Below are 26,768 nucleotides of genomic sequence, written 5' to 3'. Positions count from 1 at the left end.
CACAGAGCCCTTAAAATAATGCACAGACCAAAAATGGAAATTTACAGGACTGAGTGCCACATGGAGTAAAGTTTTGATAGTGACACTGCAGGAGAAAATTAATTATTTCCAGCGAAAAAAAAATATCTGTGGGGATTTGGATCTCCCTCTAGTGAGATGCCATTATTTGCTGTCTCCTCCCATGCTGTTGCCGTCACAACTGGGGTGGCACAGTGACACAGTTGAGTTTTGGTTTGTATCACCTAATATGAGAACTTAAGTTGCTTACAAGAAGCAGGTGGAGGAAAAAAAGCCCCGTGATGTAATAGGAAAAAAAAAAAATTCTCACTGGGGAGTTCTGCTGAAAGCCTACGCTCTCGTCATATCTCAGTTATTCCATTATTAGGAACCTGCATTTTGCCTCTCTTTTCAGCGATGCTGAAAAACCACAGCCCTATCTCTTGAAACCGCAGTAGATACTGTTGGATCTCTTGCATGTTAAAGATGCTCCTACAGCTGCTTCCACTACCTAAAATGATAAAATAAAGCATAACCTCAGCTCCTAACTGTGAATTTTCTATTTTGAAACTAAGCCATGAGAGTGTTCATGTTTTTGTAGATTAATCCATTGTGGGTATGGGGAAAGATTTCTTTTTCAAGGAAAGCATGACTGCTTCAGAGTTATAGCTCAACAGTTGAGTTTTATAAATTGAAAAAAATATTTTAGGTATGAAGACAACTTAGATTTTTTTTATCTTTAGATTTTACACAAAAATACTGCCAGCCAAAGTCTGTTGGGGTATGGATGTGCTTGCAAAGGTACAGCACAAAATACAGCCCTCCTAGCTTTTTTCTTTAATAAGCTGAGGACAAATAATTTCTGTTTTTCATTAAATTGTATACAATGTGAATACCAGAGAGAATGGGGATTTGGGGCCTCTGTGGCACCAGTTTCCAGCTGGTGAGGCACAGCTCACTAGAAAGACATGTCAGCGGCAACAGAGTAAAGTCTAAGCTGTTAGGGCTCGTTAGGCTTAGTGGAGCTTGTGTGCATGTGGGCCCTAATGTCTCTAATAATATAGAAGGCCGGAGGTGAGGCATGGGGTGTAATGGCAAGGAAGGAGAAGGAAGGGAAAGGTGTTGCCAGAGAGGCTGGAGGAGCAACGTTGTGCTGAGAACTTGGTCTCTCCAGGGTCCGTTTGTGAGCTATGATATACAGACCAGTTCTTACTATTTCTGAGGGGAAAAAAATCTACAACATACTGAGATCTCGAGTTACAGAGGGAATGAAGCGTCCTAGGGAGGTGTACAGTATAATGGTGTTATTTGGTGGCTGTTTGTGTGTGCAAAGACAAAAGTGTGTACTTGAAGAAGTTGAAGTATTTAATGGGGGGGGGGGGTTGGGGCTGAGGACCCCTCGCTGAGCTCGGTGCTGTGCCTGGCACCAGCTGGAATGACTCTGTGCTGTCCTTGGGACTGAATGCAAGCGCTTGTTCGTTTGATATTCACAGCGAATAGTTAAACGGAAGTTTCAGTCTGTGCATTGAAATAAATATTATTGGAAGTCAGTACTGATGGATAAAGAAGTCACACTTTACCAGCCTACCAGTGACTTAAAAATATGGAGGCTGGGTTGTGTTGTTTCATACATACCTATGCCGTCAACTAATACAGAAGGAGGGGAAGCCACATTTCTTTCCTAACCTAAATGCAGTATTTCAGCAAACATAAGGGGGATAAAGGAAGAGTAACATGGGATGAAGAATACAGATCTTTCTGGTCTTGCCTTCTATAGGGAAGAAGCAGCATGAAGGGAGAATAGATCCTAGTGGGTGTCTTTATTCCTCTCATAGGTGCGTCTATTCACCACATAGGCCTTTTAGAGTGGCAAAGAACAGAGATTGTATTGAATGGAGGCATTGCTCTTTATGAATGGAGAAAATCCTATTACATTCTTTACTTTAAATTGTTAGAAAAGGCATCTGGAATTAGTTAATCATTTTCTAAGGTATGGAAAAGTGAATGAATCATTATGGTCAAGTGTGATAAATAGCACTAAGAATGTTCTCCATTTCCCCCTTTATCAAGTAGAGGTTTGGCTGAAGACAGAGTTATTTTGTAGTTTGAATTCACATTTAACTTTAAACTGGTTGCTGACTTGTGGGTAAGCCATAAGCATCCCCTCCATTGTTTGGCTGAGGCTCACTATTTGGATGACGTAATTCAACATTGCAGTTTGTAATTAAAAGCATTTCTCTGCATCCTTTAAGGTTTTCGGTAGTACTTTGTACAGTTTTGTGTACAGGAATCAGTTAAACCACCTCGCTTATTAACAGTAGGGATAGATACTGTATGCTCTGTATGCTCCTTGTGTGCTCTGATGGTGCTTCTGCCCCTTGTCCTGCTTGCAGGTGGCCAGTGGTGTGGTGAGAACGAACTTGTTAGCATTTGAAAATTTGGAGGATAACTTTGAAGGTCTAGGCTGGAAGCAGAATGTGGGAGGGAAAAAAAAGAAATTAACACTTGTTGTCTTTTGCAAGTTGCCATTGTCCAGAAGAAGCTTGTGGGCTGGAGAGAAGAACCATTCTTTGTTTCTCACCTGCTGCTTTCTGGTGGAGCATTGATCTCTTCCTCTTTAGTTCTCTGGCATTTTGCCCTTGTAATCTTTCACATATTCTTATTTGAAACGTGGTCATAACTTACACGGCAAGCTGGATTGATGTCTTGCTTCTCCCTTTTATCTCTGACTGCAACACCCACTCACACCATTGATGTCTGGGAGTGATTCTGGTCTCTGGGGATCATATCACTTGTGGCACCATGAAGAAATCCTGTCTCTATCTTACAGGGGTCAAAAAGTAACCAGAATAACCAAGAGAGCTATAGATCTGTAACTGATTATTCCATACAAAATAATCTTAGAATGGTTTGGGTGAGAAGGGAACTTTAAAGATCATCTAGTCCAACCCCTCTGCCATGTCTTTCAGTAGATAAAAGGATTGAGTTGAGAATTAACATTGCTTGAATTCTTTTGCAGTAAGTGACATTTATTTCATAAAAATGATCTCTAGATTAGGTCCACTGAAGGTAATGAGATTACAAGATTGAAGGCAATGCTGTTTATCTAACACTCTGACTCCTGGTTAAGGTTTTTAATTTCATACTACAATGCTAAGACATCAGAAGCAATCTGGCAGAGTGGGATCCCTAAATGTCTCAATAGTCATACATGGGACTTAAAATATGACCAAATACTAGGACAGCTCCTCCGTTTTTGCTTGTCAGTATTGAAGCACCCCTAACTCTGATAACCCACCTTGGCGTACGCCAATGTGCCGTGGTTAGAACGTGTGCTAGCTGCTCACTGAGAGACCAGAAGAACCTTTAGAGAGGGGTTCCATCAAAAAATGATGTGAAACACATCATATAGGAATCCTTGATGGGGTCCAGACACAGTTTATACATGGTCAGAGTGAGAAAAGAAATAACAGAAATTGAATACATGCACAAAAAATGAGGAATGCAAGAAGATAGTTGAGCTAAGTGTCTTTAAGGGTTGGCTTCCAAATGTAAGTGGAGACACAGGTGGCCTGGAATGAGCAGGTACTTGAGAGACGTACAGGAACAGGCTGAATGCAATGGGGAACAGGGACACCCCATGTGGCGCTGGACAAATAAGAGTTGTAAAGCATTGTTAACAGCACCATGTCTTTACTTTGCCACTAAATAAAAGGAAAAGCAACTTTAGAAGTTGAATGTGATGTGTCCAATGACCACTTTGGGCGCCGTACAACTTACTGGATCTTACTTGATTTCTAGGGCAATAAGGCTTTTACACTGAGTTTATGGATTCCTCGTAGTGGATATAGATAAGGCTTACAGGCTTGCCTGCTCCTCACCCGCCTTTTTTTTTCTGGGGTTGCCTTTAGTAATCTGTTAGCCCTCCACCCAGTTGTATAATTGGCCTAATTTGTATAGCTAAGACAGCAAGTGGTTAAAGGAGTTGTTTGAAGTAGTCTTAGGTATACTTTATTTGCATAAAAAGGTAAGAAGAATTGTTTTTCCCTTTTTACCTATTTCCATTCCTCCAGATGCTTATCTGGAGGTTATATGCCATGCTGGGCTTTACAAAGTACTGTTTTTCTAGAAGATGCATTATTAGGAGCAAACCTCATGAAATCTTCTGGCAATCAGATCTTAGTAAAGAACCTTCAATAACTGATATTTAAGATAATGCTGTAACAGATATCAGATTTAAATGAACTTCTGATTACATCATCTCTTCTTCTGCTTCCCTCCAGCACTTTTCTTGTGGTTTGTTGAGTTCTTGGGGATAACAGATAAGTCCCGTTACCTTTATTTGTTGTGCATCATCTAATCCAACAATGCTATAGCTTGACTGAAGAACTTCTAGTTTCTGTACTCTAAAACGTGCTTAATGAGCAGCAGACAGATGTACAGGTTCCATATAGACTCTTCTGCCCCCCATAATATCAAGGGACTATGAGCTGCAGCTTTGAGTTTTCCTTATCTCGTAGAAAACACTGCCAGCCTTTTTCCTATCTTTCCCTAACGGTTCTTAACAGAAAGCCAGTGTTGAAAGTTAAACTTCTCTATAAAACTCAGACTGTAAGAAAACTTGAAGGCAGCCCGAAGGTTTTTTTTTTTTCATTTGGGTCCTAAAAAGAAAAGGCTGAACTCCCTGTACACCCTTTCTTGCTGTGACCATATATATATATATATATATATATATGTAAATAAAATAAGAACTCTGTGCAGAGCCTGGCAAGGATGTGTACTGGACGTTTTCCACATTCTTGAATTCCTTCTATTACTAGTATTTGAATAACTATTTCTGGAAAACCTGTTTCCCCCGCCATGGAGTGTCTCCTCCCCAAGTCTCCCATTCTGTATCTAAAGGCTGGGCTCCTAAAAGGGGACATCACCTGTCTGGAAGCCCAGTGACAGGTCACCAAGATGGCTCGGGGTAGCAGCACATGACATATCAGGAGAGGCTGGGAGAATTAGGTTTGTTCAACCTGAAGAAGAGAAGGCTAAAGGGTGATCTTTGGGCTGTCTACAACTACTTGCGGGGAAGCTATGGAGAAGATGGAGCCAGACTTACGGCAGGTGCACCAGAACAGGGCAGGAGACAAGGGACAGAAGCTGGAATGCAGGAAACTCCAGTTGAGTATAAGGCAAGTTTATTTTACCACGGGTGTGATCAAACACTGGAACAGGTTGTAAGAGATATTGTGGAAACTTTGTTCTTGAAGATATTCAAAACTTGACTGGACAAGTCAACCTGGTCCCTTCCAACCTGCATTAATCTATGTTCATGATACTCAGCACCTCTGCAGTAGCTGCTGGAAAAGCCTTTTCAAGCAGATGTGTCTGTTCCTTTCCCAGTCTTAGTCTTTTTTTAACCTGATCATGATGAACTCATTTGCCATTTTTTTGTTTCCTGCAGTTCTGGAGGCAAAACAGCTGATGCCTAGTTGAAGACAAGTTATTAAACCCTGTTTTTTCCAAGGAGCGATGCCTCCTCTCTGCGTCTGTGTGATGGAATCCGTAACTGACCTGGAGGCAGCAATGAATACGTACAATGGTTGTATCGTCTGTGCTGTCTGTAAGGCTGGGGTTGGCAAGTGAGGTGGATCAAATCAAATGCTGCAGGAGAATTGAATTGCATATTGAATTAAAATTCTGTATGCTAGCATGAAATTTGCCCTTCTTTTACTAAATACTTGGGTATCAAGTAATTAGTTTATCTAAAATACTTTGAAAAGTGCATCTTTTCTTGCACAGCAATATCTGAAAACATCCCCAAGCGATGATTTGGAAGAGCTGCCCTGCTGTCTGATATTAGAAACCTTAGCTGAAAGTAAAGCTTCCAAATAAGGCTTCCTTTCTTCACTTTAGTTCCATTTAGAGGCTATATATTTAGAAAAATGGTTTTAGAGAGACTTCCTATCGACAAATGTACGTTGCGTTAGCCCAGTGCTAAAACATGCTTTGAGTTGTGAAAACATCACCTGATTATTAAATATGCGTTAGGACTTGCCTCACAAGGAAACTTATTGATATAATTACACTAGTATCATTATGCTCAGATGATTTCCTGTGTCGACAAGCCCTTAGATGCAACTCGTTCGGCCCCTTCTTATTTAGTAACTCATTAGGGCTCTGACTGCGCATTAAAATTGCATAATTCTTTGCTAAAAAATCTTCAACGTGCAAGTTTAGTGCTGACTGGCAGCGCTTGCAGGGTGCTCAGCACACCAGCAGTTAAGCTTTAAAAGATGATGAAGAATCAAGGACAAAAGAAGTGAACGCTCTAAGTCTGGGAAATGGTTATAAATTAAACGCTCCTGAAAAATCATCGTTGCATAATTGTGTGGATTTTGGAGCAGACGAGCTGAGCCACGCTCATTCAGGAGCCTGGCTCATTCGCACCTCTTATATACTCGGAGTGTCTTGGCCAGCTGAGTCCTTGAGTCACTGTCTTATCTCTAGTTTTGATCCACAATAACGTGCTGGAGTAGGAGCACGCATGCTGACAGCTTTGCGCTTGCAGTCCTGTTCTCAGTTTGCAAAACTCTGGTGTTTGTACTGAAGCAGCATTTCTGGGATTTTGCAGAGTTTCTTTACCACCCCCGTTTCCCTGCTGCTCTCTTTTGACAGAGCAATGCTGCTTGACATTTAATTTTATTTCAGAAAACTGCCACAAGAATGTTATTTTTCTAATATCTGTCGTCTTCCAGATTTCTTTTTTTTTATTATTATTTTATTTTAGAAATTGCCGTTCTTAAGATTGATAACTATGAATGTTCGGTCTATGTAAATTGGATGAATTATAATAGGAAGTCTGTTTTTTCATGATAAAAATAAGCCTAAAGACAGTATACTGGCACCTCATCATTCAGTACCCAGCTTACCTTACTTCACACTTTTAAAATGGGGCTCTTGATGGTCTCAATCTTCATATCAAGGCTGAAACGTCCTCATTATTCATATTATCATGTAGCAAATGAGTGAGGAGCTTCTGATACTTATCACACGGATGCTCCACTTTATTAGTCTTTCATCTTTCTTCTAATTCATTTTTCCTTTGACAGTGCTTTAAAAGTAAAATCTAGGTAGGCATGTAGATTTTCCAACGCTTTGAAATAGCGTCTCTCCAAAAGCATCATCTGCGTTAGCGAAGGGGTCTCTGAAAAACAGGAATGGAGCAAGTAACACGTGTTGAGGTATGGATTTTGGCAGATTTCCTTGGGCAGGACATCACCTCGAGCTCCAGTGTCCAGCGGTGTCCCCTGTAACACACCTCATCATGCTGCAAAACCTCCTTGGTAGGAACCTGTGTGCTAAGAAGAGTGTTCTCATATTGGTACCTTTGAAAGTGAGTGAGCGATGGGAATTATGCCGGAGTGCTTGAACAAGGAGCTGGGGCAGATGAATCACTTTGAACATAGTAATTGTGTTTTACGATTGAGGCTCATTGTTTTTTCTTTGATAGAAAAGAGTAATAAGGCTCTAGGCTCTCCTGTCAACACCAAATTCAGTATTTGGTGACTCTGCCCTTCACAGCTGGTTGCTGTAGTACATCTCACCCAAGATAGTTTGATTTTGCTTTCTCAGTTTGAGGCAGGAGTCCAAAAAGTGGATTCAGATCAACAGTTGTAATACTCAAGTTTTTTCCCTTGAAGTTCAATTCACATCCCTCAGTCCTATAGCTAAGGCATACGTATCTGTTTTATGCGGCAAAAATATAGGTTGACTGCTTATCGGGTCAATGCTGCTGTTTGATAAACAGTACTTATCTCCTTGAAGCAACACCCTGCCCTAAATAAGTTTGCCTAGGGACCTGAGCCAGAAATAGCTTCCTTTTTAATTTTTTTTTTTATTGTATCCTTTTAAAAAAATCATTGAAAAAAATGTTTAAAATGAAAATACAGGATGGCGTTAGTCCTGCTTTCTGAACAGCTTGAGTTTTGGGTTGTTTTTTTTTCCTCCAGCAGACATGCAGGTTGTAAAGCTCTGCAATCACATCTTTCCCCAGGAGTCTGTGCTTCTTCCCGTGTTTCATGTAATTCCCCAAACTGAATATATTCCCTCACTTATATTTACTGTTTGTCACTAAAACTCCAGTGGAGGAATGTAATGATGTTGTTGAGCAACACGGGATTGTGTTGATCCCTGAACACTTACAGATACGGCTTCGTTACGTCCCTGTGAGAAGCAGTAAACAATCCCATTTTAATACAGCAGGAGGAGGATGTATTGCTTAATTACAAAACTAATTATTTTTTGCAGCATAAATACCTTGTGGGGGATTCCCCCCGTTGTACTTCCAAGTCTTGTAAGCTTTTTTTTTTCTTGATATTTCTGAAAACTAGGGGTGACGTACCAAATCTGGCACAGAAAAAGGAAGGGCAGGGGAATTAGGATGTGGTAGTAGCCAGAGAAATGTTAGAAAGCATAAAAGTAGACTGGACAGAGACGGGAAATGCTCGTGGTAATGGTTGACCAGGTAGTAGTGGTAAGGCAGTACGTAATTCAGCCGTAATACAGGGTGTGGATAACAAGAAATTGAAGTGTTCAAACCCAGGAGCCTGGGCAGAAGAGAGAAATATTTGTGAGTGGCTGGTGCTGTGGGAATCCTATGGAACAATGCAAAAAAAAAAAATAAAAATCGTTGAATAATGTTAATGACTAGGACGTTGCTTTCTAATGGGAATGTTCTATGACAAAAGGTGGAAATAAAAATAAGTACTTTAATGCAGTGATGAGCTGTAAAACATGAAGCAACGGAGTGGCTGAAATCAGAGGTGGGAGCCAGATTTCTTCGGGAAAAGATGGGGAGTGAGATTCTGATGGAGCAGAGGTAGATGCTTGCTGCCGCTCCTCCTGATCTGATTTGGAGGTGGATAATAGAAACCTTTGTCATATTGCAAGTATAAATATTTGTGGGAGTATTTTTTTACATTACTTTCCAGCCGTAGTGGTAATGCTATGGATAACTTTGTTAATTGTCATATCCAGAATAGAGGGCTCTTTCCAATTAATGACACAGAAACTTTGTGAATTTGTCACACTAAGCAAGGGGAGATGCTGGCTGTGGGGACCACCTGAGTGAGTTCTGAAAAATATTTGAAGTAAGCAGAGGTCCTGTGAGCGTTGGGAAAAGATGACAAAGGCAAGATGGATAAATAGGAAGAAAAAATATTCAAATGAGAATTGTTGTATTTCCATTGAAAGCAAAACTGAAGGAGTCAGTACGTTTAAATTAGGGAAACGGGATAATCTTTTTATCACAGAAACCTGAAGGTTTAGGTCATGAAAGCACAAATCTTTAGCAACAAGCCATCGATGGAGTTAATGTTGGAGAATCACAAATTTTAATGGCGATGTTTATGAAAAGGAGGAAGAAAAGCGCGTGTATAGCTCAATATATTTGAAAGACAAGACCTGAAACAAGCTTCCCAAACATAAACGAAAGGAGAAAAAGCAATAAGTTTTTTTATTAAAAAAAATTAACCAACACAAAACCCTATCATATTCCCGATGAGGAAAGGCTGAGGGATTTGGGTCTCTTCAGTCTGGAAAAAAGACAGCTGAGGGGGGACCTTATCAACACTTATAAATACCTAAAGGGCGGGTGTCAGGAGGATGGGGCCAGGCTCTTTTCAGTGGTGCCCAGGGACAGGACAAGAGGTAACGGGCACAAACTTGAGCATAGGAAGTTCCACCTAAACATGAGGAGGAACTTCTTTCCTTTGAGGGTGGCAGAGCCCTGGCACAGGCTGCCCAGAGAGGTGGTGGAGTCTCCGTCTCTGGAGACATTCCAAACCCGCCTGGACGTGTTCTGTGCATCCTGCTCTAAGGTCCATCTGACAAGGAATAAATAAAAGTGGAAGGATGTTTCTGAGTGTTAGAGCATCACAGTTCTGAAAGAGCTTTCCAGTAGGGAAAGTGAGGGTGGGGAAGTGGTGACTGACGTGTCAATGAAGGGATGTGTATTGTTTCTGGTGCTCAGAGAGGACTGAATTTGATAATCCCAGGAAACCACACCTGGTTTCTTACACAAGTAATGAGAAGCCTCCTGGGTTAATTCACACGTGAAGATTTTGCTGCAGGTTGTTATTGCTCTTGACCATGGAAAACCTGAGTACTGATGCTGCCGGAGTTTTGAATACGCGAGTTGGTCCCTTGCACGCTTCTCCGTAGATTTTTAGTGGAATTTTGTAGATTGAAACAACCACAAGTTGTCTGATCTACGGCTGGTGTTTGAGCTCAAGAATACAGTACGCACGCATGCGTTGTATTTGCTTTAGATGCAGGCAGCTCATCCAAATGTGATTGCAAAGGTGGTTTAAGTGGTAGAAACTCCATTTTATAGGTGTTTGCTCAAATAAATGTGCTTAGGTGATTCGCTTCGGTGTCTGTTTCAAAACCAAGGTTCTTCCCTGCAACAAAGTTCTAGTTCATGCTTTCCCAGCAGCACCTGCTTGGCCTCTCAAATTTGCACCCAGCTGAGATGTAGTATCAGAAAATGCAACTGATCTGAAGATTTTGTTCAGTAATAAGGGCTAGGAAATACAGCAAATGGTGAACCAGCATGGGAAGAAGAGAGTCAGAATTCACGGATTCCTGATGGCAGATTTTTTTCAGATTTTAGATTGCTTAAAAAAAAGTTAGGAGTTAAAATGTGCTGTGCTTCATTGGTCGAATAGCCTGTAAATTTGTTTAACTGTCAGGTTGATACAGCTAACCTGTGCTTTCTCTTTTTCAGTGCTTGCACCTCCTCCACCGTTGCCACCACCAATACAGGGATATGCCTTTAAACCCCCTCCTCGACCAGATTTTGGCACTTCTGGGAGAACAATCAAACTGCAGGCCAACTTCTTTGAAATGGACATTCCTAAAATAGATATCTACCATTATGAATTGGATATAAAGCCAGAAAAATGCCCTAGAAGAGTTAACAGGTAATACAGTGCTTTGCTTTTCCTCAGTTTATTTACATTGTGTTTTCCTTTGAAAATGCTGGAGCCATGTGCCAGTCTTCACTGACAGCGTGGAGGATGTGTCTGTCTTTGTTTGTACTGATAGCTTCCGACTTTGCATATCCATCAACAGGGATTTTTTTTCTCCAAGTCTTTCTGTACCAATCCAAGATTTCTGTCCTAATTGTCCCTTATTTTGTTTGAACTTGTCAGCATCTTAAGATGCTGCTGATCAAAGCCACTGGTGACAGATGGATGAGCTGTATTAACCCCACTGGAGCTAGGTCAGTATAAGCCAACTTGATAAATACGATTCTTAGTGTTGCTTCATTAAATATTGGAGTGCAGTTGGCTGACAAGTCCTTCAGCAGGGAGTTGGTGTTACCAGCTTGTTTTCCCACCTTCCGCTACTGACAAGGCGGGGCAAAACCCATTTGTTTGTGCTGCTGCGAGAGGATTGTGTAGGGCCTAAATTAGGTAAGAAGTTTTCCTTCATCAGTAGATTCTATATAAGGGAAAGATATGCTCCTGAAACAGATAGCAAGGTGAAAACATTAGATCGTCTGGCCAAAGAAACAAGCAATTAGGTCTTGCATTTTGCATATGTGCCCTATTAGTCACAGTGTGGCAACCTCATTGACTTGAAAAAGTGGTGTTGCCAGAAGTGAAACTTGAGAACAAGACTTGGCACTAACTGGAAACCACAAAAGTGTCTTCATCGTAACTACCTACATCTTGACTGTAGAGGATCGGAATGGCATGTTTATATATTCAAGAGCAAAACTTTTCCTTATTAAAAAAGGTCACAGGGGTGGAATACGCAGCCAGGAACAAAATGTGGAGTCAAAAAAGCCACCCGAAAGCCAAAGCTTTCTTAACGTGAATTAATAAACCAGAGTGCACTATCCATTGTTGTACCAAAAAGTCGGTGAAGATAGCATTTTCATAAAGCAGCATCGCTATGCTTTGCTGTCCTGTTTTTTTTTCCTGTGGTGATGTACTATAAATTTAATTTTTAAACTAGTCAAGAATTGAATTTAATTTTAAAAGCAAACACTGTTCTAAGTGTATTAAGCTGAACTCTCTTCTTGCCCAAGGGTAACCTGCTGATTTCACTGACTTACTGCATTGTGAGTGCTGCAAAAAATTTTCAGCAGTCACTTTTTTCAGAGTGGGAGCCGTGATTTGCTTTCATTAAGGGATATCCCTGCCACCAGCTCCAGCCCTGCCAGCTGGCACACTGCGGGCTGGTGCAGATTGCCCTGCCTCTGTAGCTGCTGCACAGCTCTTGTGTGTGTCCTGGCTCTGTGTGATGGTCCAGCGTGTGGGTGGCTGCTTGTCAATGGCAGAGAGCTTAATTACTAAATAATAAAGCAATCTTTCTCACTGAAAAGGCAGATTATACTCAGTAGCAAGTTCTGTCTGTGCTGACAGCTTCTGACCTGCTCAACTTTGTCAGGTTAGTCACTCCCTCTATTGTGGTAATAGGAGCAAGTATAAATCTGCATAGATTAAATGCCTTTTGCAGTAAACAAGGATGTCATAAATGCATTTGACAGTGGTATGGTGCATGTTTCTCAGTGCAGTGTTGGAAGAATACAAATTGGATTCGCTTGATGAAGTGTATGCTTTATTTCTTTTGAGTGCTTATTCCTGCGTGCGTTACATATACGTAGACACACACGCATTTGCCTGCACCTCGGTTTTTGTGAGCCGTGACCTCTCAGTCCTACATGTATACCTATATTTTTGTGTGTGCTTATATATATGTGTATAGGATTGTGCAGGATCCACATGTGGTTCAGTTCTAAATGATAGATTTTTCATCTGGCTACATGTTTCTAGTATTTTGGTTATATAATTCAGATGTATATTTATAGTAAATAGTTTTTATCATGACTTTATATGTTTCAGCCTCTAGAAGGGATAGAGGGAGATTTTATTTTCATTTACGCTACTCCCTCATCTCTCCCAGCTTCAATCTTCAGTTTTATAGTGGGACTTCCTGTGGCTTGGACTATGACCCTGCAGAGCCACTGCAGGGATGTGTACAGTGTCCACGCTGATGAGACGTGAGCTGGAGCAGGACTGGAAAACACAAAGCTGAGACAATACGCTGCTGTGCCAAATCAATACAGTCTGGCTACAATTCTTCACGTCTTGCAGAAATCCCACATCTATTTGTACAGTTAGATAGGGAGAGTGGGAAATGTGAGTTTGGTCACGCATCATAAATGCCTTTGGTTTAATTCATGTGGACAGCTAGGACTCGTACGAGCTTCGAGATGAACTTTGCAGTCACTGGCACTTGTTGTGCTTGCATGATCTTGAAGAATAGCAGTAAGTTAGCGAATTGGTAAATAACTTTTAACTTCACATGGAGAAAATAACTTACTTTTCATTAAGATGTCTCCACCCACAGCTGAGAAGCACCAGTGCTAAATGTGGTCTGAAGCTTGAAAACCTTAATTAAGTGGAAGTGCTCATTTTTATATAAAGTAGTTCACAATCGGAAGAACTTGCTCAGTAAAAGAATGGGTTTTCCATTGCTCAGTCTTTCACTCAAGGTTGAAAAATAGCTCCTTCCTCCCTCCCTCCAAATATGTGCTTGTTCAGTCTGACATTGCAGACCTGAGGCAGAAATTACTGTGGCAAGTTTTATTCATACTTCGCAGGTCAGGCAAGTTTCTTTCAGTGGTCACATCCTATCTTAAAGCCTTGGCGCACAACAAAGAAATTGTCGATTAAGCCAATCTTGATTCTTTTATTGAATGAATTCAGCGTTTCGTCTCAGGTTTTTGCATTGCTTTAATATCTAACTGTATGCTGGGTTAATTACCTTTCCAAGTCAAGGTGTGTGAAACAGTCACCTGCAGCGTCTCTGGGCTGCTGGTTGTCAACAGCACTGAAGAAACCGTGGTTTCCTTTTTGTGTCCGTTTAACTTCTTAATGCTCTTTTGCCCCAAGCTGTATGTTAAGGACCTTGTAGGCAGCGTATTGCAGACTGCTGATGGATATAGCCCTGTGATACGGTTAGCCTGAAGGGTGTCTCTTTGGGACGTTGGGACCAAAGATGTTTGGCATCAAAGGGTGTTATTATTCCAACAGACCTCTCATGGGCTGGTGAACTGCTTTGCATGACCAGTGTGTTGTAAACACTGTGGTTTGACAAGAACTTTGTGAGTGGTTACCTCGTTCACGTAAACATGCAACCTAATTCCAGCTATGCTTAAATAAGTATGTATTTTTAATATGCAGGGGTCCCTGTGAATGTGCATATCCAGTTTTGTTGGATGGATCCCAGTTTTGTTGTGTACGTGAAAAAATTACATTAAAAAGTAACCTTTCTTAGTGCCGTGTGAAAAGCTTGCATGTCTCCATTGCTGTAGAACTATTGTCCTTACGCTACGGCTGTAAACTTGGATAGCCGTTTTTTGAAAGCTTCTCAGGCTGATGAGCTTTTGGACCATGGTTCTCTGCAGAAAGGGCTGTAGGACAGGGGAGCAGAAGTCCCAGAAGAATATCAAGCACCTCTTGTTTTGAGCTTGAGAGAGCATGAGCTTTCACTTTACTACTTTCAGTACATCACAGAAAAGAGGAAGGAAAGTTTCAACCTGAAAAAGCTAAAAAAACAGCTGCTTTAAGAAAACAGTTTAGTCTATGAAAAGGTTGCTTTAATTCAGGTCAGTCAAATCTTGCCTTTAATACCCAAAAGCGGACAACCCTTTCATTTACCTAATGCCTCTATTTATAATAGTGTTAGTGTTTATTTGCTACTTGCCATCAACAGTAAAAAGTTGAATTAACGTAATCTTTTTGTATTTTCAGAGAAATAGTGGAGCACATGGTTCAGCACTTTAAAACCCAGATTTTTGGGGATCGCAAACCAGTGTTTGATGGAAGAAAAAACCTATATACAGCTATGCCGCTTCCCATTGGGAGAGATAAAGTAAGTTTTAAATAGAAAAGTTTCCAATTGGAAAACTTAATATTTGCAGATCCTTTCTAATAACTGATAGGAAATGATTTCATATTTCTGGAATAGATGTCTCCTCCTGTTGCCACTCTGCTGGGGGTGTGGTTCGCCAGGACAGAAGTGTGAGCTTGTTGCCATCAAAATAGCCACTCTCCTTTCCATATCCGTTCTTTCCTCCCTCTTTCTCTCCCCACTTGCGTGGTTTCTCCTGGTTTGGTGAGCTGGATCAACTGCCCAAGACAGCGGACGAGCTCCATGCTGCCACAAGGGAGAAAGTGAAAGCACAGTTGAGTTTGGGAGAGGCGAGTTTTTGTGTCAGCACGTTAATCTCATCAAAGCCCACTGTAAGCTGATTCTCACTATCCACTAGCTGTAAGAAACTCCTCCATCCTTCTGTTGGTGGTGTGGAACTTCTTCCCTAATACTTTACGACGTGAGAGCCAAATTAATTTAAACTGCACAGGTTAAGGCCTGCTAGCTTAGCCCTGGGGCAACTGAAGAGGACTCGCATGTTCTGTTTGCCAGCTCTGTTCGTGGGGCGGTGACCTCTTTGGTCACTCCGGCTGCAGCTGTGAAGTGTAGCCATGTCTGTGCCCATCGGTGACTGGTGAAGCAGAAGGGACTGTGCTGGAACATGCTACCACGCAAACCCTATAAAATAATTTAGGCTACGCTTCTGTGGTCTAATATCAGATTGAATTTTCTGTGGCCTTTTTTATTTAGACGATGAACACTGGAGGATACAGACATTCTCGTTACTCATACTGTGGTAGTTCCCAGAGGCCATTTTAGCCTTCTGCTGTGGGTGCAAGGTGAGGCATGCACGGTTACAGGGGAATGTCTGATCCCATAGCAGTTGATTACAACCGAACTAGACAAAAGGAAAATGTAAGGGGGAAAGGGAAATACAGAAAAATATGGAAACTTGCTTATGTGATAAAACTGGGAAGAGAGCTCAGGTCTTCCTAAATTGAGGAGCAGTGTGCTACAAAATAGTTCATGCAGTGCTTTGCTGCCTCAAATCGTATGCCTGTGCAGTGCTTGACATGGTTAATAGTCCCACTTGAATCAAGCTCTTAATCTCTCTTGTGTAGTTTTTATTTCCCCCGAATGTATTTAAGTGAATGTCATGCAGTAAAGGTGACTCTCTACTCCAGTCTTAATTATTTTTTCATTAACTGATAAGCTAATGTCTAGGAAAACTATCAAGGAATCATTTTAAAAGTATTAGAGATAATTTTTTTTTCACTTTCACATGTAGTATTCCACTTCCTACAGATTTGACGTACAAGATTGCGAAGTATTTGCTAACGGTGGGATGATACTCAATGAGTGTCTCTTAGGGGTTTAAACCAGTCCTCTGGATGTACACGGTTACCTTCTGACACTTTCCAAGTTGTGGATGACCGACAATATATTTTATGACAAGTATGAAGTTCTGTATTTGCTAAGTAATGGTAAATGAAAAATGGTTTCTCTGTGGAGGATAAACAAACTGGGATCAAATTAATCCTTGGATCTGAGGAGACTTTGTGAGGTGCAAGTCGACCCTACTCTGATTGGGAACTGGATGAGATGGCCGCCTCCTCCTCCTGTTCCGTGTCTGAATGCCGGCTGACCGAACGGGACTCGATTCTTCATGCTCTGCATCTTAAAGCCCACATATAGTAAACCATACGTGGTGAAAATGAAGTCTAGTGACACTGTGCCAGCAGGAAATGCTTTTGACGCCCTGATTCCTTCACGTCCGTGCAAATGAACGTTGTGTCCTACACCTGGGAAAAGGCTGACTTTAATGATTTCGTTAACCCTTTTGGGTGGCACAGAATTATCTAGCCGGAGCGATGACCACTTGCAAAAGGCTGTCACTGAGGAGAATGTTTTTAGTGGAGGTTAGCACAAGATGGTTCGGATAGTTTCATCTGTGGCTCACGTTTAGGCTCACTTTTAATAAACTCATATCTTTTCCCAGTTTCCCATGGGATATAGGACTTTGTCGGGTTTTCTGCCATATATATATTAACGTTATTACCCTGGAGGAAAGAGCTAATAAAGATAAATCTTCAGCCGGTTTAAATCGGACATGGGAAATTTAGCTTAATGAGGGAAATTGTTACATGGTGCTAAATTGGTTTAAGCACGATTTAAACCAGTATAAAGCTTGTAGGTATTAGGCCTTTCCTCCAGCATAATTAGATTAGGTTTCTTTGGGGTTTTTTTGGCTGTTCGGTACATAATAAATGTAGCAAGCTTACTGCATGTCTGATTACATTTAGGATCATATTGAAAAGATTCATGAACATACAATGATTAATAGATGATCCTTAATCTCAGTGGAAGAAGACCTTGATTTACTGGCAGTGTGCCTTGGTGGTGGAAGAACTGATGCTAAGCAGAAGGCTGACACCAAATTGCCTACGTGGTATTTTTTTTCCCCTCCTGTTGCTCTTTAACTTAATTAATACACTCTGTCCTCATCTCTTGTTGGTGGTGGTTGTTCTAGGGTTGGGTTTTGTTTTTTTTATTGTTGACCTTGCTGACAACCCTGCTTCTCTTACAACTTTACTATTATATAAATACTCTTTATCTTTTCTGCTTGACCTTCATGGTTATGGTCCCTATTTTCATTCCTTCCTTATCGTACCTTATTTTCACTCTCCAATTCTTGGATTTCTTTAGACCTTTTGGAACAAATACGGAGTATGTAAATATTAACAGAATGTTTTTGTAGTTTTTACTCACACCCATCAAGAAGAAACAAGTGTATAGGACACTGTCAAGGTATAAAGATATTAATAGTCTCCTCTTTCCTCGTAGGTTCTAACAGCAAGCCCAGGTCACCTCCGACTGTGGCTTTGTACACCACTGCTGCGTTACTTGTGTATTGCCCTAAAACGTCCTTCTACAGTTAAAAGCGAGAACTAAATTTTAACTGAACTTTTCTTACTGAAGTTTTCTTACCTAGCAAGATTTGAGAACAACTGATCTATCTTAATGTATATCTTAAATAGTCTTTAATTATAACGCCAGTAATTACAAGTGAACCGAGCTGCGGTTTGATACAGAAATGCTCTGGCTGTTCCCTTTTGCAGAAAGAGTTATTCCTGTCTATGGCCACAACTGTACTCCGCTTGACTTTATCTATTTGAAGTGCTGCTAATGACTCTGTACATGATAGAAGCAGACCTCTTCCTTGTGTCCATAGCTTGAGATTTCCAAACGAGTCCAGGGGAGGTAGGCACCCAAATATTTGATTGGAAACTGTGCATCTGTTTTCCTCTGAATCCCTGGGAAGGAAAAGCTCTTAGAGAAAAGGTACATTGTATGCTCAAACATGATAAAATAAGCACGTAGTGATGCCAATGTTTTAAAGAGAAGATATAGTACTAAGAACTTCCCAAAAACACATGGTCAGGTTCAATTTTTATTATTTTTAAACAGTGATATGCTGATTTGTATGAGTCAATCAGGCTACATCAGCTGAGACCTATTGTTTTTAAGAAAGCTTTCCAATTTTTCCACAGGTTTAATGTTTTTTCACATCCTTACAGTAACATCCCTTTCATTTAGTTCCTTTAGCTGCAAAATTATGTCAGCTGAGTTGCAATTTAGCAATGGGTGTAGCAGGTAGGAGCTGAGAGATTGAGATAATAAATGTTTTCATTTGGGATAGATTACACCTGGTGGAACTGTAGGAAATCAAACATTAAATTTGGCATTAGAGTTTATTCCTAGTAGTAAAGTACGTGGTAAAACTACCTTTTAAAACTACGTTGTCTTGAAAGTTTTCATATTTTGCTTACTCTGACAAACATGAATGTGTTCACTTGCCCTTAAAAATATAGAGTGGGATAAATAAAATATTACTGAGAGATTTCAATTCTGATTTGGAGTGCCTAAAAATATATGTGATCTTGAGGGATGTGGATTAAGGACACATCTTTTTTGGTCCTAATGTATTTTTGTATTTTTTTTTTTTTTTAAACACAAGCTCTTCAGTCGCATGTAGTTCAGGTGAGATATTAAAGGAAGAAAACCTGGGAAGCTGGAGACTCTAATTCAGAGAGCAGAGACTCTAATTCAATTGTTTTGAAGTGGGGTTAGACCCAGCAGCAAAAGCTCTTTGGGACAAATTCAGCAGCGTGAATTCACTGTCACAGCTTTGCTAAACGTAATAGGGATTTGCAGTCTAGTAATTGGAATAGAAATTGTTCAATCCTGGATCTTTTATTTCTGCCAGGGCCATGGATACTGCAACACAAGTAGTCCAACACAGATCATCTTTTTCCATTCCAAGGAGGTGAAGGAGCTTTGTAAATTGAAACCAGGAGGGGGAAAAAATAAAACAAAATCTTGTCTTAGATTAAGGGTGCCAGAGTTGTTAATAATCAGATGAGTTGTGCATCAACAGTATTGGGAATAATAGAAATTATGAAACTTGATTTGGAGGAGGAGAGAAGTGTAAAGGAAAATGCAGTTCAGGTGCGACAGACATCTTCCATCTGCTGTAAATGAGGTACAAATTGAAGACCTTTTGATAGTGTGGTGGGGGAAAAAGTCTTCATAGAGAAAGCTTCCAACCTGTGTCAGCGAAAACCCGTGCCTTTATTTGCAATGCTTTTCAGCAGAATTCACCTTCTGGGCCAGACTCAGGCCACCGACACTGCAATTACAGACTCCAGTTGTCACTGCTCTCCCACGGCCGCGTGGCTCCTTCCTCTGCTTGACTTTCCTGGTGAATGATGTCTGTACTAGAGGAGAGATGCGGCTGTAATATTAATTTTGACTGCCTGCTATAAATTGTCAACTCGTTTTTCTGGCAAACGGGAAGGCTTATTATTTGTGTTTTATCTTTCCTTCCTATTTTTTGACTCAAGAAGCTAACTGTTGCAGAAGACCAGATGATTGCATATATTAGCTTGCCGTTACTCATGTATTATTTTTGCTAGCCCACTAATTATAGTTTGTCTGTTAAGTGGATGCCTTTTGTATTTAAATTGTAAGCTCTTTAGGACAGGAAAATGCAATGTTTTTGTTTATATCCAGCACAAAGAAGCCTCTGATCTTGTTATTTCTTGTAGTCACTCTCAGAACTGCTAATCGTTTCAGACAAGCCTTAATTTTAGTCAGTTTAAGAACTTCTGCGTTCAGGCTTTTTTTGTTTTAATAAAGAGGAGAAATCAGCATTACAAGTAATCAGCTAAAGTAATATACCATAATGTAGTTTACCAGTGTTTTTTAGACAAAAAATTAAAAGTAGGGCACAACATGTCAAAGGAGTGTCCCTGTTTCCTGCCTGATAGCATCACTAGTACTTGGGGGGCCGTCTTTTATTCTTTCTTTGGCATTTAAAAATAAGAGGTTTTTAGATTGGTGGGTTTTGTGGTTGGTTTTGGTTTTATTGTCGGGGGCGAGTGGTGTTTGTTCTCTCTCTCTCTTTTTTCTTTTTTTTTGTTTCTTTTTACCCCCTGCCCCCCCCACACACACTTTGAAAGCTGCTTGTGGATTTAATTTTCTCTCGTTCGGACTATATCTACAGTAATAGTAATATAAAGCACTCCAGTGCTCTAGAGAGCGAATGCTTGAAATTCATGAATCTTGACAGGTAGTGACAGACCATATTTTATTTTAGGCATGCAGGAGCTGACGTGAATGGTGATGCGTTAGTATCTGTTAGGTATCTGAAATCAGGTTATTGCATCTTCGTGGAGACCTCCCTGTTGATACACGAGCACTTCCAAATTATCGGGTTGCCTCAAAGAGGGAGCTAGATGCCAGTTGGGAAGCACGCCAGCTTTCTGAAGTACACCTTTGGAAAGATCTAGCTGTAAAGAGAGGCTGTACCTAACGTATGTTGTTTCTTCATCGTTGCTTTTTTTTGTCTACATGCTTTATAGCGCTGTTCAGAGGAATCCGTCGTCCCCTCCAAGCCCCTTCCATTTTCCCCTTTAAATGGAAAGAATCATCTTGGTTTGTTGTTTGGCATTGTTGCAGGTGGAGCTGGAGGTCACGCTGCCAGGAGAAGGAAAGGACAGAATATTTAAGGTGGCTATAAAGTGGATGTCCTGTGTGAGTTTGCAGGCTTTACATGATGCTCTTTCTGGTCGGCTGCCAAGTGTCCCGTTTGAAACCATCCAGGCACTGGATGTAGTGATGAGGCACTTGCCTTCCATGAGGTGAGGGGAAGACTTTGATGTCGTTTAGGAGGTTGTATTGTTACTGATTTGCCTCGGTGGCTTTTTGGGTAGGACGTGCTTTCATAGCTCAACCAAAATAATAGCAGATGGCATGCTCGGGCAAGAGGCAATACGGTGCTTTTCTGCTCATCTGGTGGAATTGGTAGCCACCAGCCTGGACACAAGTGCCTTTCCCCGCTGGTCTTCAGACTTGCTCCATGTTTGTGCGCTCTCAGGTCAGGGGTGCCCTGCCATCTCGCTTGTACCCTGTTTCTCTGTAGGCCTCAGAGAAGGAAGGCCTCCCTGCGTGGAAAGTAGTTGGAGGTTGGTAGACATGTAAGGCTGGTTTTCAAACTTGTTACCCTGTTCCTATGTGTCTTTGGGCAAAGGTTTATTGCCAATTTTGTATAAAGGATGCTGTGCTAGGAGGACATTAATGTCAACCCAGTATAGCTATTTTTATAGAAAAGAAAAACTTGACAATGATTTGGTTTTCTTTTTTTTCCAAGCGAGTGGGATCTACAGCATTTGCAGTCAAACCCAAACGATACTGGGTTTAATTCTGCTGCCATGAAACAAGTAGCTTAAGACCACTGTTCAAATTACATTCAATTGGAAAGTAAAGAACAACGCTTAGTAGGGCTGAACTTTCCCATTTTGAAGGGCTAAATGGGGAAAACAAGTTAAATTTATCTAAGTATCTTTAAAGAGCCTTACATTACATTGACTTTATCGTCATATTAAGGATAAAAAAAAATAGGAATCACTTTAGTAAGGTTTTGCAACACAGAAAACAGTCCAGACTCCTTAGTCACACATCTTTGTTCAGAGAAACATATTGGCACTGGTTTTGATTAGTTTGATATTAAGTGTGTAGTACCGCATTACCAAGATGAAAAATGCATCCAAAATATTTGTTAGATCAGTTGTTCACCCACGCAGAGTTTCCATGGATTTCAGAGGCCGCTATGTGAAAGTAAAGGGAGAGGTTATTTTTTACATTGTTGTTTTAATAGCAGAGATGTTCAATTATTTTCTTACTGAAGCATAGCTGAATTTTTTACGGAGAGTACAAAAAAAAGTTATTACTGCTTTTTGTTTGAATTAGTAGGTATGTTAAGGAGTATGCTGAAAATAAATTTACGCAGACATGAATAGTAGCCAGTTTCTTACTGTAACTAGCTGGATTTTGGGAGGTGTAACCTGAGTCCTGACAGGAATCTCAGATTATTGGTAATTTGAAACACTGACATTCCTGTGCTTTTGTAAATAGGAATTTGCATTAGTTATGGCTTTATTGTAATCTTTTTTTTGCTTTAATTTTATGATCTGATTTTATTTTCTTTATTACAGATATACTCCTGTGGGGCGATCTTTTTTTACAGCGTCAGAAGGGTGCTCAAATCCATTGGGTGGTGGCAGAGAAGTTTGGTTTGGCTTCCATCAATCAGTCAGACCTTCGTTATGGAAAATGATGTTAAATATTGATGGTAGGTCCTATAAAAATATTTTCTTGTTTCTTTTTTCTCATTCAGTGGAAAGGCAAAAATTTAGTTCCATCTGACGGATTTCTTAAAAATTTCCTCAGTATTGCTGTAACATAACGTTAATGTTTTTGTCTCCAGTATCTGCAACCGCGTTTTACAAAGCACAGCCAGTTATCGAGTTTGTATGTGAAGTTTTGGACTTCAAAAGTATTGAAGAACAACAAAAACCTCTGACAGATTCCCAAAGGGTGAAGTTTACCAAAGAAATTAAAGGTAATAATTAAATTACACAAAACTACTTTATTCTTTCTGATGATGCGTTACTACTACACATTCAAAGTATTTTCTGTAGCAGTTGCCTTATTGGGAAACAGATTAACACAATGAACGGGGCACATAAAATTTTTGAGCAAAACTAAGAGGCAAGAATCCATTTTATTACATGTATTTCAAGACTTTCAGAAGTCTGCTGATCAATTTTATGTTTCAGTCTACTTGTCCGTTTTTCTTAGTATGTTGGTTAATCTCTGTAGCTTGACAGAGACACTTTGTGAATACAAGCAAAGTTGGCTCCGTTCAGATAATTATGTGGCTTCAGATTTGATGAATCACTAGTATAAAAAGTTAAGTGAGCAGGTTTTTTATTTTTTAAATTTCTTTTGAACCAGCCACATTTGGAGCTCAGGTATGCACGTAAGGAAATTATTGAGATTCTGTGGCAAATATATATGTGTGTGCCTTTTGCCTGTGGCAAATACAGGGTAGTTTAATTAGCTCTGCCATTAATGAAAGTGCTTTAGTGAAACTGTGGATATGTTTTACTCTTAAGTGATGGGATGAACTAAAACTTTCTAGCAGATGGATGGTAATTTATTTTAGTGAGATTAGTTGCTGGCTTGTGACTTGTGCAAGCTTCTTCTCTTGACATACCTTCATTTTTTTTGTGCCTCACCACCACCCAGCCGCTTGATCAAGTGTCGTGTCAAAGTTACTGGTGCGTGTTGGCGTCTGAGAGCATCTCAGTGCAGAAGCACTACTGAGATCTTTCCAGCACATAGAGCAGCATCCCTTATCATGTTAGTCTCCTTGAAAACAATTTTATCTTCCCAAGTGAATATTGCTTTATTCTATTTAGAGGTTATATTTACTGTAGTGCTTTACTCTTGTTAAAGTACCCCCATCTCTAGAGTAAATACAAGTTACCAGTTACAAAGACAAAAATTTCATATTTTTCACTTTTGAAACATATCGCTAGTGTCGCTTCCAGTTCCATGACAAAGATATTCCTGTTCCTAAGCTAATGACTTCAAAAATGTTTACAAAGGCTGGGATTTCATGGTGGGTTTCTTTTTAAATAACCTGATCTTAAATTTTTCCAATTACTGGTGTCAAGATTTTCATATTCCAGATTTTAGCAATGCGGTTTTACATATTTAGATATATTTCATACATATACTTTCCTGGAAGTAAATTACACTTATTCTAATATGTAATGACCGAATGCAAGAGTAGGAGGAAGGAATCTTACTGTTTGTGTTCACTGAAGGTTTCTTCTGCAAAATGGAGGTCCTTCTTTCATGATACGTTTGATAGAAAGAAAGCAAGTTAAAAAAGAAAAACAAACCATAAATCCATCATGCAGCTTCCTTGTTTCCACAAAATCATCTTTGCCCAACTAGAAGTTAGCAAGAAAAGTATAAATAAGCAGCCTGAGTTTATACACACGTGCAGATGTATGAGGAATTCCTATCTACAGCCCCCTCTTCCCTCTTCCCACGCATTCAACTTCCCATCTCTAATAGCCCACGTACAGCTGTTTCTGCCTAAGCATGAAAGTAATCTCAATGAAAATGCTGCATTCAAGCTTATATTTGTGGACAGTGATAAATTAGAAACAATTCCTTATGGGTAGCTGTCTTGTCCTGGCTTGGGGTGGGTAATTATTTCTCCTAGAAGTTGTTGGCTTTCAGGTGGGCTCAGGTTTTGTGCCAGTGGGGTTCGTGACAGATGTTTGTCTTCACAATGAATATATTCCTGGGCTCGTTCCCCTGGGCTCCTAGAGGCTGTATGGGTATTTCTTCCCCCAACGATTCGTTAGTTCAGGCTCGGTTGCAATAGTTAGAGGTCTCACAGACACCGTATGTTTAGACATAAAGTATAAACAAGCTTTTTGTTTCAAGGAGGTTGCGTGCCCTTTTTGTCCTTCCACCGTCCTGGACTTCCTCAGAGGTACAGAATTGGAATTCACTGAATGTGTTCAGCTTCATCTGCAAACTCTTGGGGTTTGGGGTTTTGACTTGTCTCTAAAATTCTTTGTTGAACTTTGGCTGAAGCTCAGGGGTTTTGAATTTTAAGACTATAAGTTGTGGGTTTTTTTAATTCTGTCTGGGATACCCTTTGGTGCCTTGAGAACGTGCTAAATAATGAATAGCTTTACTGTACAGTGGTCTTGTGTGGCAATTAAGGGGGCCGATGCCTTGATTTTGAAGAAACAGTGATACTTGTTTTCTAATTTTTAGGTCTAAAGGTGGAGATAACACACTGTGGACAAATGAAAAGAAAGTACAGAGTGTGCAATGTCACCAGACGACCAGCAAGTCACCAAACGTAAAGTATTTTACTTCTTTTTAAAAAGTATCTTGCCTGCCTTACTGACATAGGAAAAGTTGTCTTGAAAAATGGTACTTTCTTTGGTCACTATATTTAAAACAAAGTATTTTCCCAATATATTTAAAACAAAGTGTTTTAAAACAAAGCTGTTCTTTTTGTTCTACTTCTATTCTTTAATGAATGTTATGGCATTTGAACCAGCCGCTTTGTTTTAAATCTGTGGTGGTAGACTTGGTTTTTTTCATTTACAGATTCTTCAACATTGGAAGAACAGGGCACCCTATTGGTAGCGTAATGTTTCCCAGAACTGTCGAGTAGAAAAGTAGTGCCAATTGGGATCAGCTTTCTAATCTTGCTTATTACCAGTCTATTTTTCCACTGAAAAAATGTTGGTTTTTAATCATTAACCAGAGATTTGCAGATAGCTTGAATACGGAGCTATTTGTTCCCATTTTTGAGGAAGTACTATAAGGAACAAAACTGCTATCAGCCTTTTACAAGAAGATAACTGATCACTATCTAAATCTGGTATTTAATTGTTTGGGCTTTGTTTCGTGCTCTTTCAGTGATGAGTTACATTAATGAAAAGACAATATTTATTCCATCTTGATGTTAAGTATATGCAAATGTCTGTGCATATATGGAAATGTGTTTGTAATGTACAGAAAGAGAAATCCATTTCTGAAGTGATAATTGGTTTTGCAACTCTGGGCAGGCTCACTATTTTCGGTGCATGGCCTGTCATAAAATGTAGTACTGCAGCTATCCCATATAAGCAGAAAACATTAGTCTTTGTCTCTAAGGCACCTGCTCTTAGGAAACTTAACTTATAGCTTCAGGTATCAAGAAGGTTAGAGAAATAGCCCTCTGTGGTACTATTAGAAGACACACGGTAGTGGCAATGGTGGTATCTCAATTCTAGAAATAAGCTTGTATCATTTCAGCGGGATAGGTTTCATCTCCAGTAAGCTTAACTTGCGCCAAGAGGTGTATTGAGCAAATGTGGGAAAGTATTCTGCATAAACTAACGGCTTATTTTCATATTTGATTTCCAATAGATTCCCACTTCAGCAGGAGAATGGACAAACAGTTGAATGCACTGTAGCTCAGTATTTTAAGGACAGGCACAAATTAGTTTTACGCTATCCTCACCTTCCATGTTTACAAGTTGGACAGGAGCAGAAACACACATACCTTCCTCTTGAGGCAAGTAAATTTTTAGACAATGCTACATTCTGGGAATGGGGGTAGGGGATCAAAGGAAAAAAAGGCTCAAATGTTGACAAACTGTTTTCTGAGTAGCCAACTTTAGACATTGTGTAATGCGGTAATGAAAAAAGAAAACCAACCCAAAAACCAGCTGCATTGTGTTTTTTAACTTCCTTTTGTGTGGGGATATTTTAGGTGTGCAACATAGTGGCAGGACAACGATGCATAAAGAAACTCACTGACAATCAAACTTCCACTATGATTCGAGCAACTGCCAGATCAGCACCTGACCGTCAAGAAGAGATTAGCAAATTGGTGAGTC

At 40.1% G+C, this 26,768-nt stretch overlaps 1 protein-coding gene across 5 annotated transcripts in view; it reads left to right on the top strand.

Annotated features, from left to right (window-relative positions):
• AGO2 (argonaute RISC catalytic component 2) overlaps positions 1–26,768 on the top strand; it is a 58,047-nt gene that overhangs the window by 8,841 nt on the left and 22,438 nt on the right. For 3 of the 5 annotated variants that reach the window (XM_063327592.1, XM_063327595.1, XM_063327594.1), the window contains 8 exons: positions 10,775–10,970; positions 14,817–14,937; positions 20,956–21,140; positions 22,494–22,630; positions 22,766–22,900; positions 25,147–25,234; positions 26,296–26,443; positions 26,642–26,761. In XM_063327592.1, the coding sequence (XP_063183662.1) occupies positions 10,775–10,970; positions 14,817–14,937; positions 20,956–21,140; positions 22,494–22,630; positions 22,766–22,900; positions 25,147–25,234; positions 26,296–26,443; positions 26,642–26,761 (1,130 nt within the window). Of the gene's footprint in view, positions 1–10,774; positions 10,971–14,816; positions 14,938–20,955; positions 21,141–22,493; positions 22,631–22,765; positions 22,901–25,146; positions 25,235–26,295; positions 26,444–26,641; positions 26,762–26,768 lie in introns of those variants that run through there. The other 2 variants (XM_063327593.1, XM_063327596.1) reach the window with 2 other exon arrangements.

The sequence above is a fragment of the Chroicocephalus ridibundus genome, chromosome 2 (genome assembly GCF_963924245.1).
Source record: "Chroicocephalus ridibundus chromosome 2, bChrRid1.1, whole genome shotgun sequence".
In the NCBI taxonomy this organism is placed as follows: Eukaryota; Metazoa; Chordata; class Aves; order Charadriiformes; family Laridae; genus Chroicocephalus; species Chroicocephalus ridibundus.
This window is presented reverse-complemented; position numbering and strand designations above follow the sequence as displayed.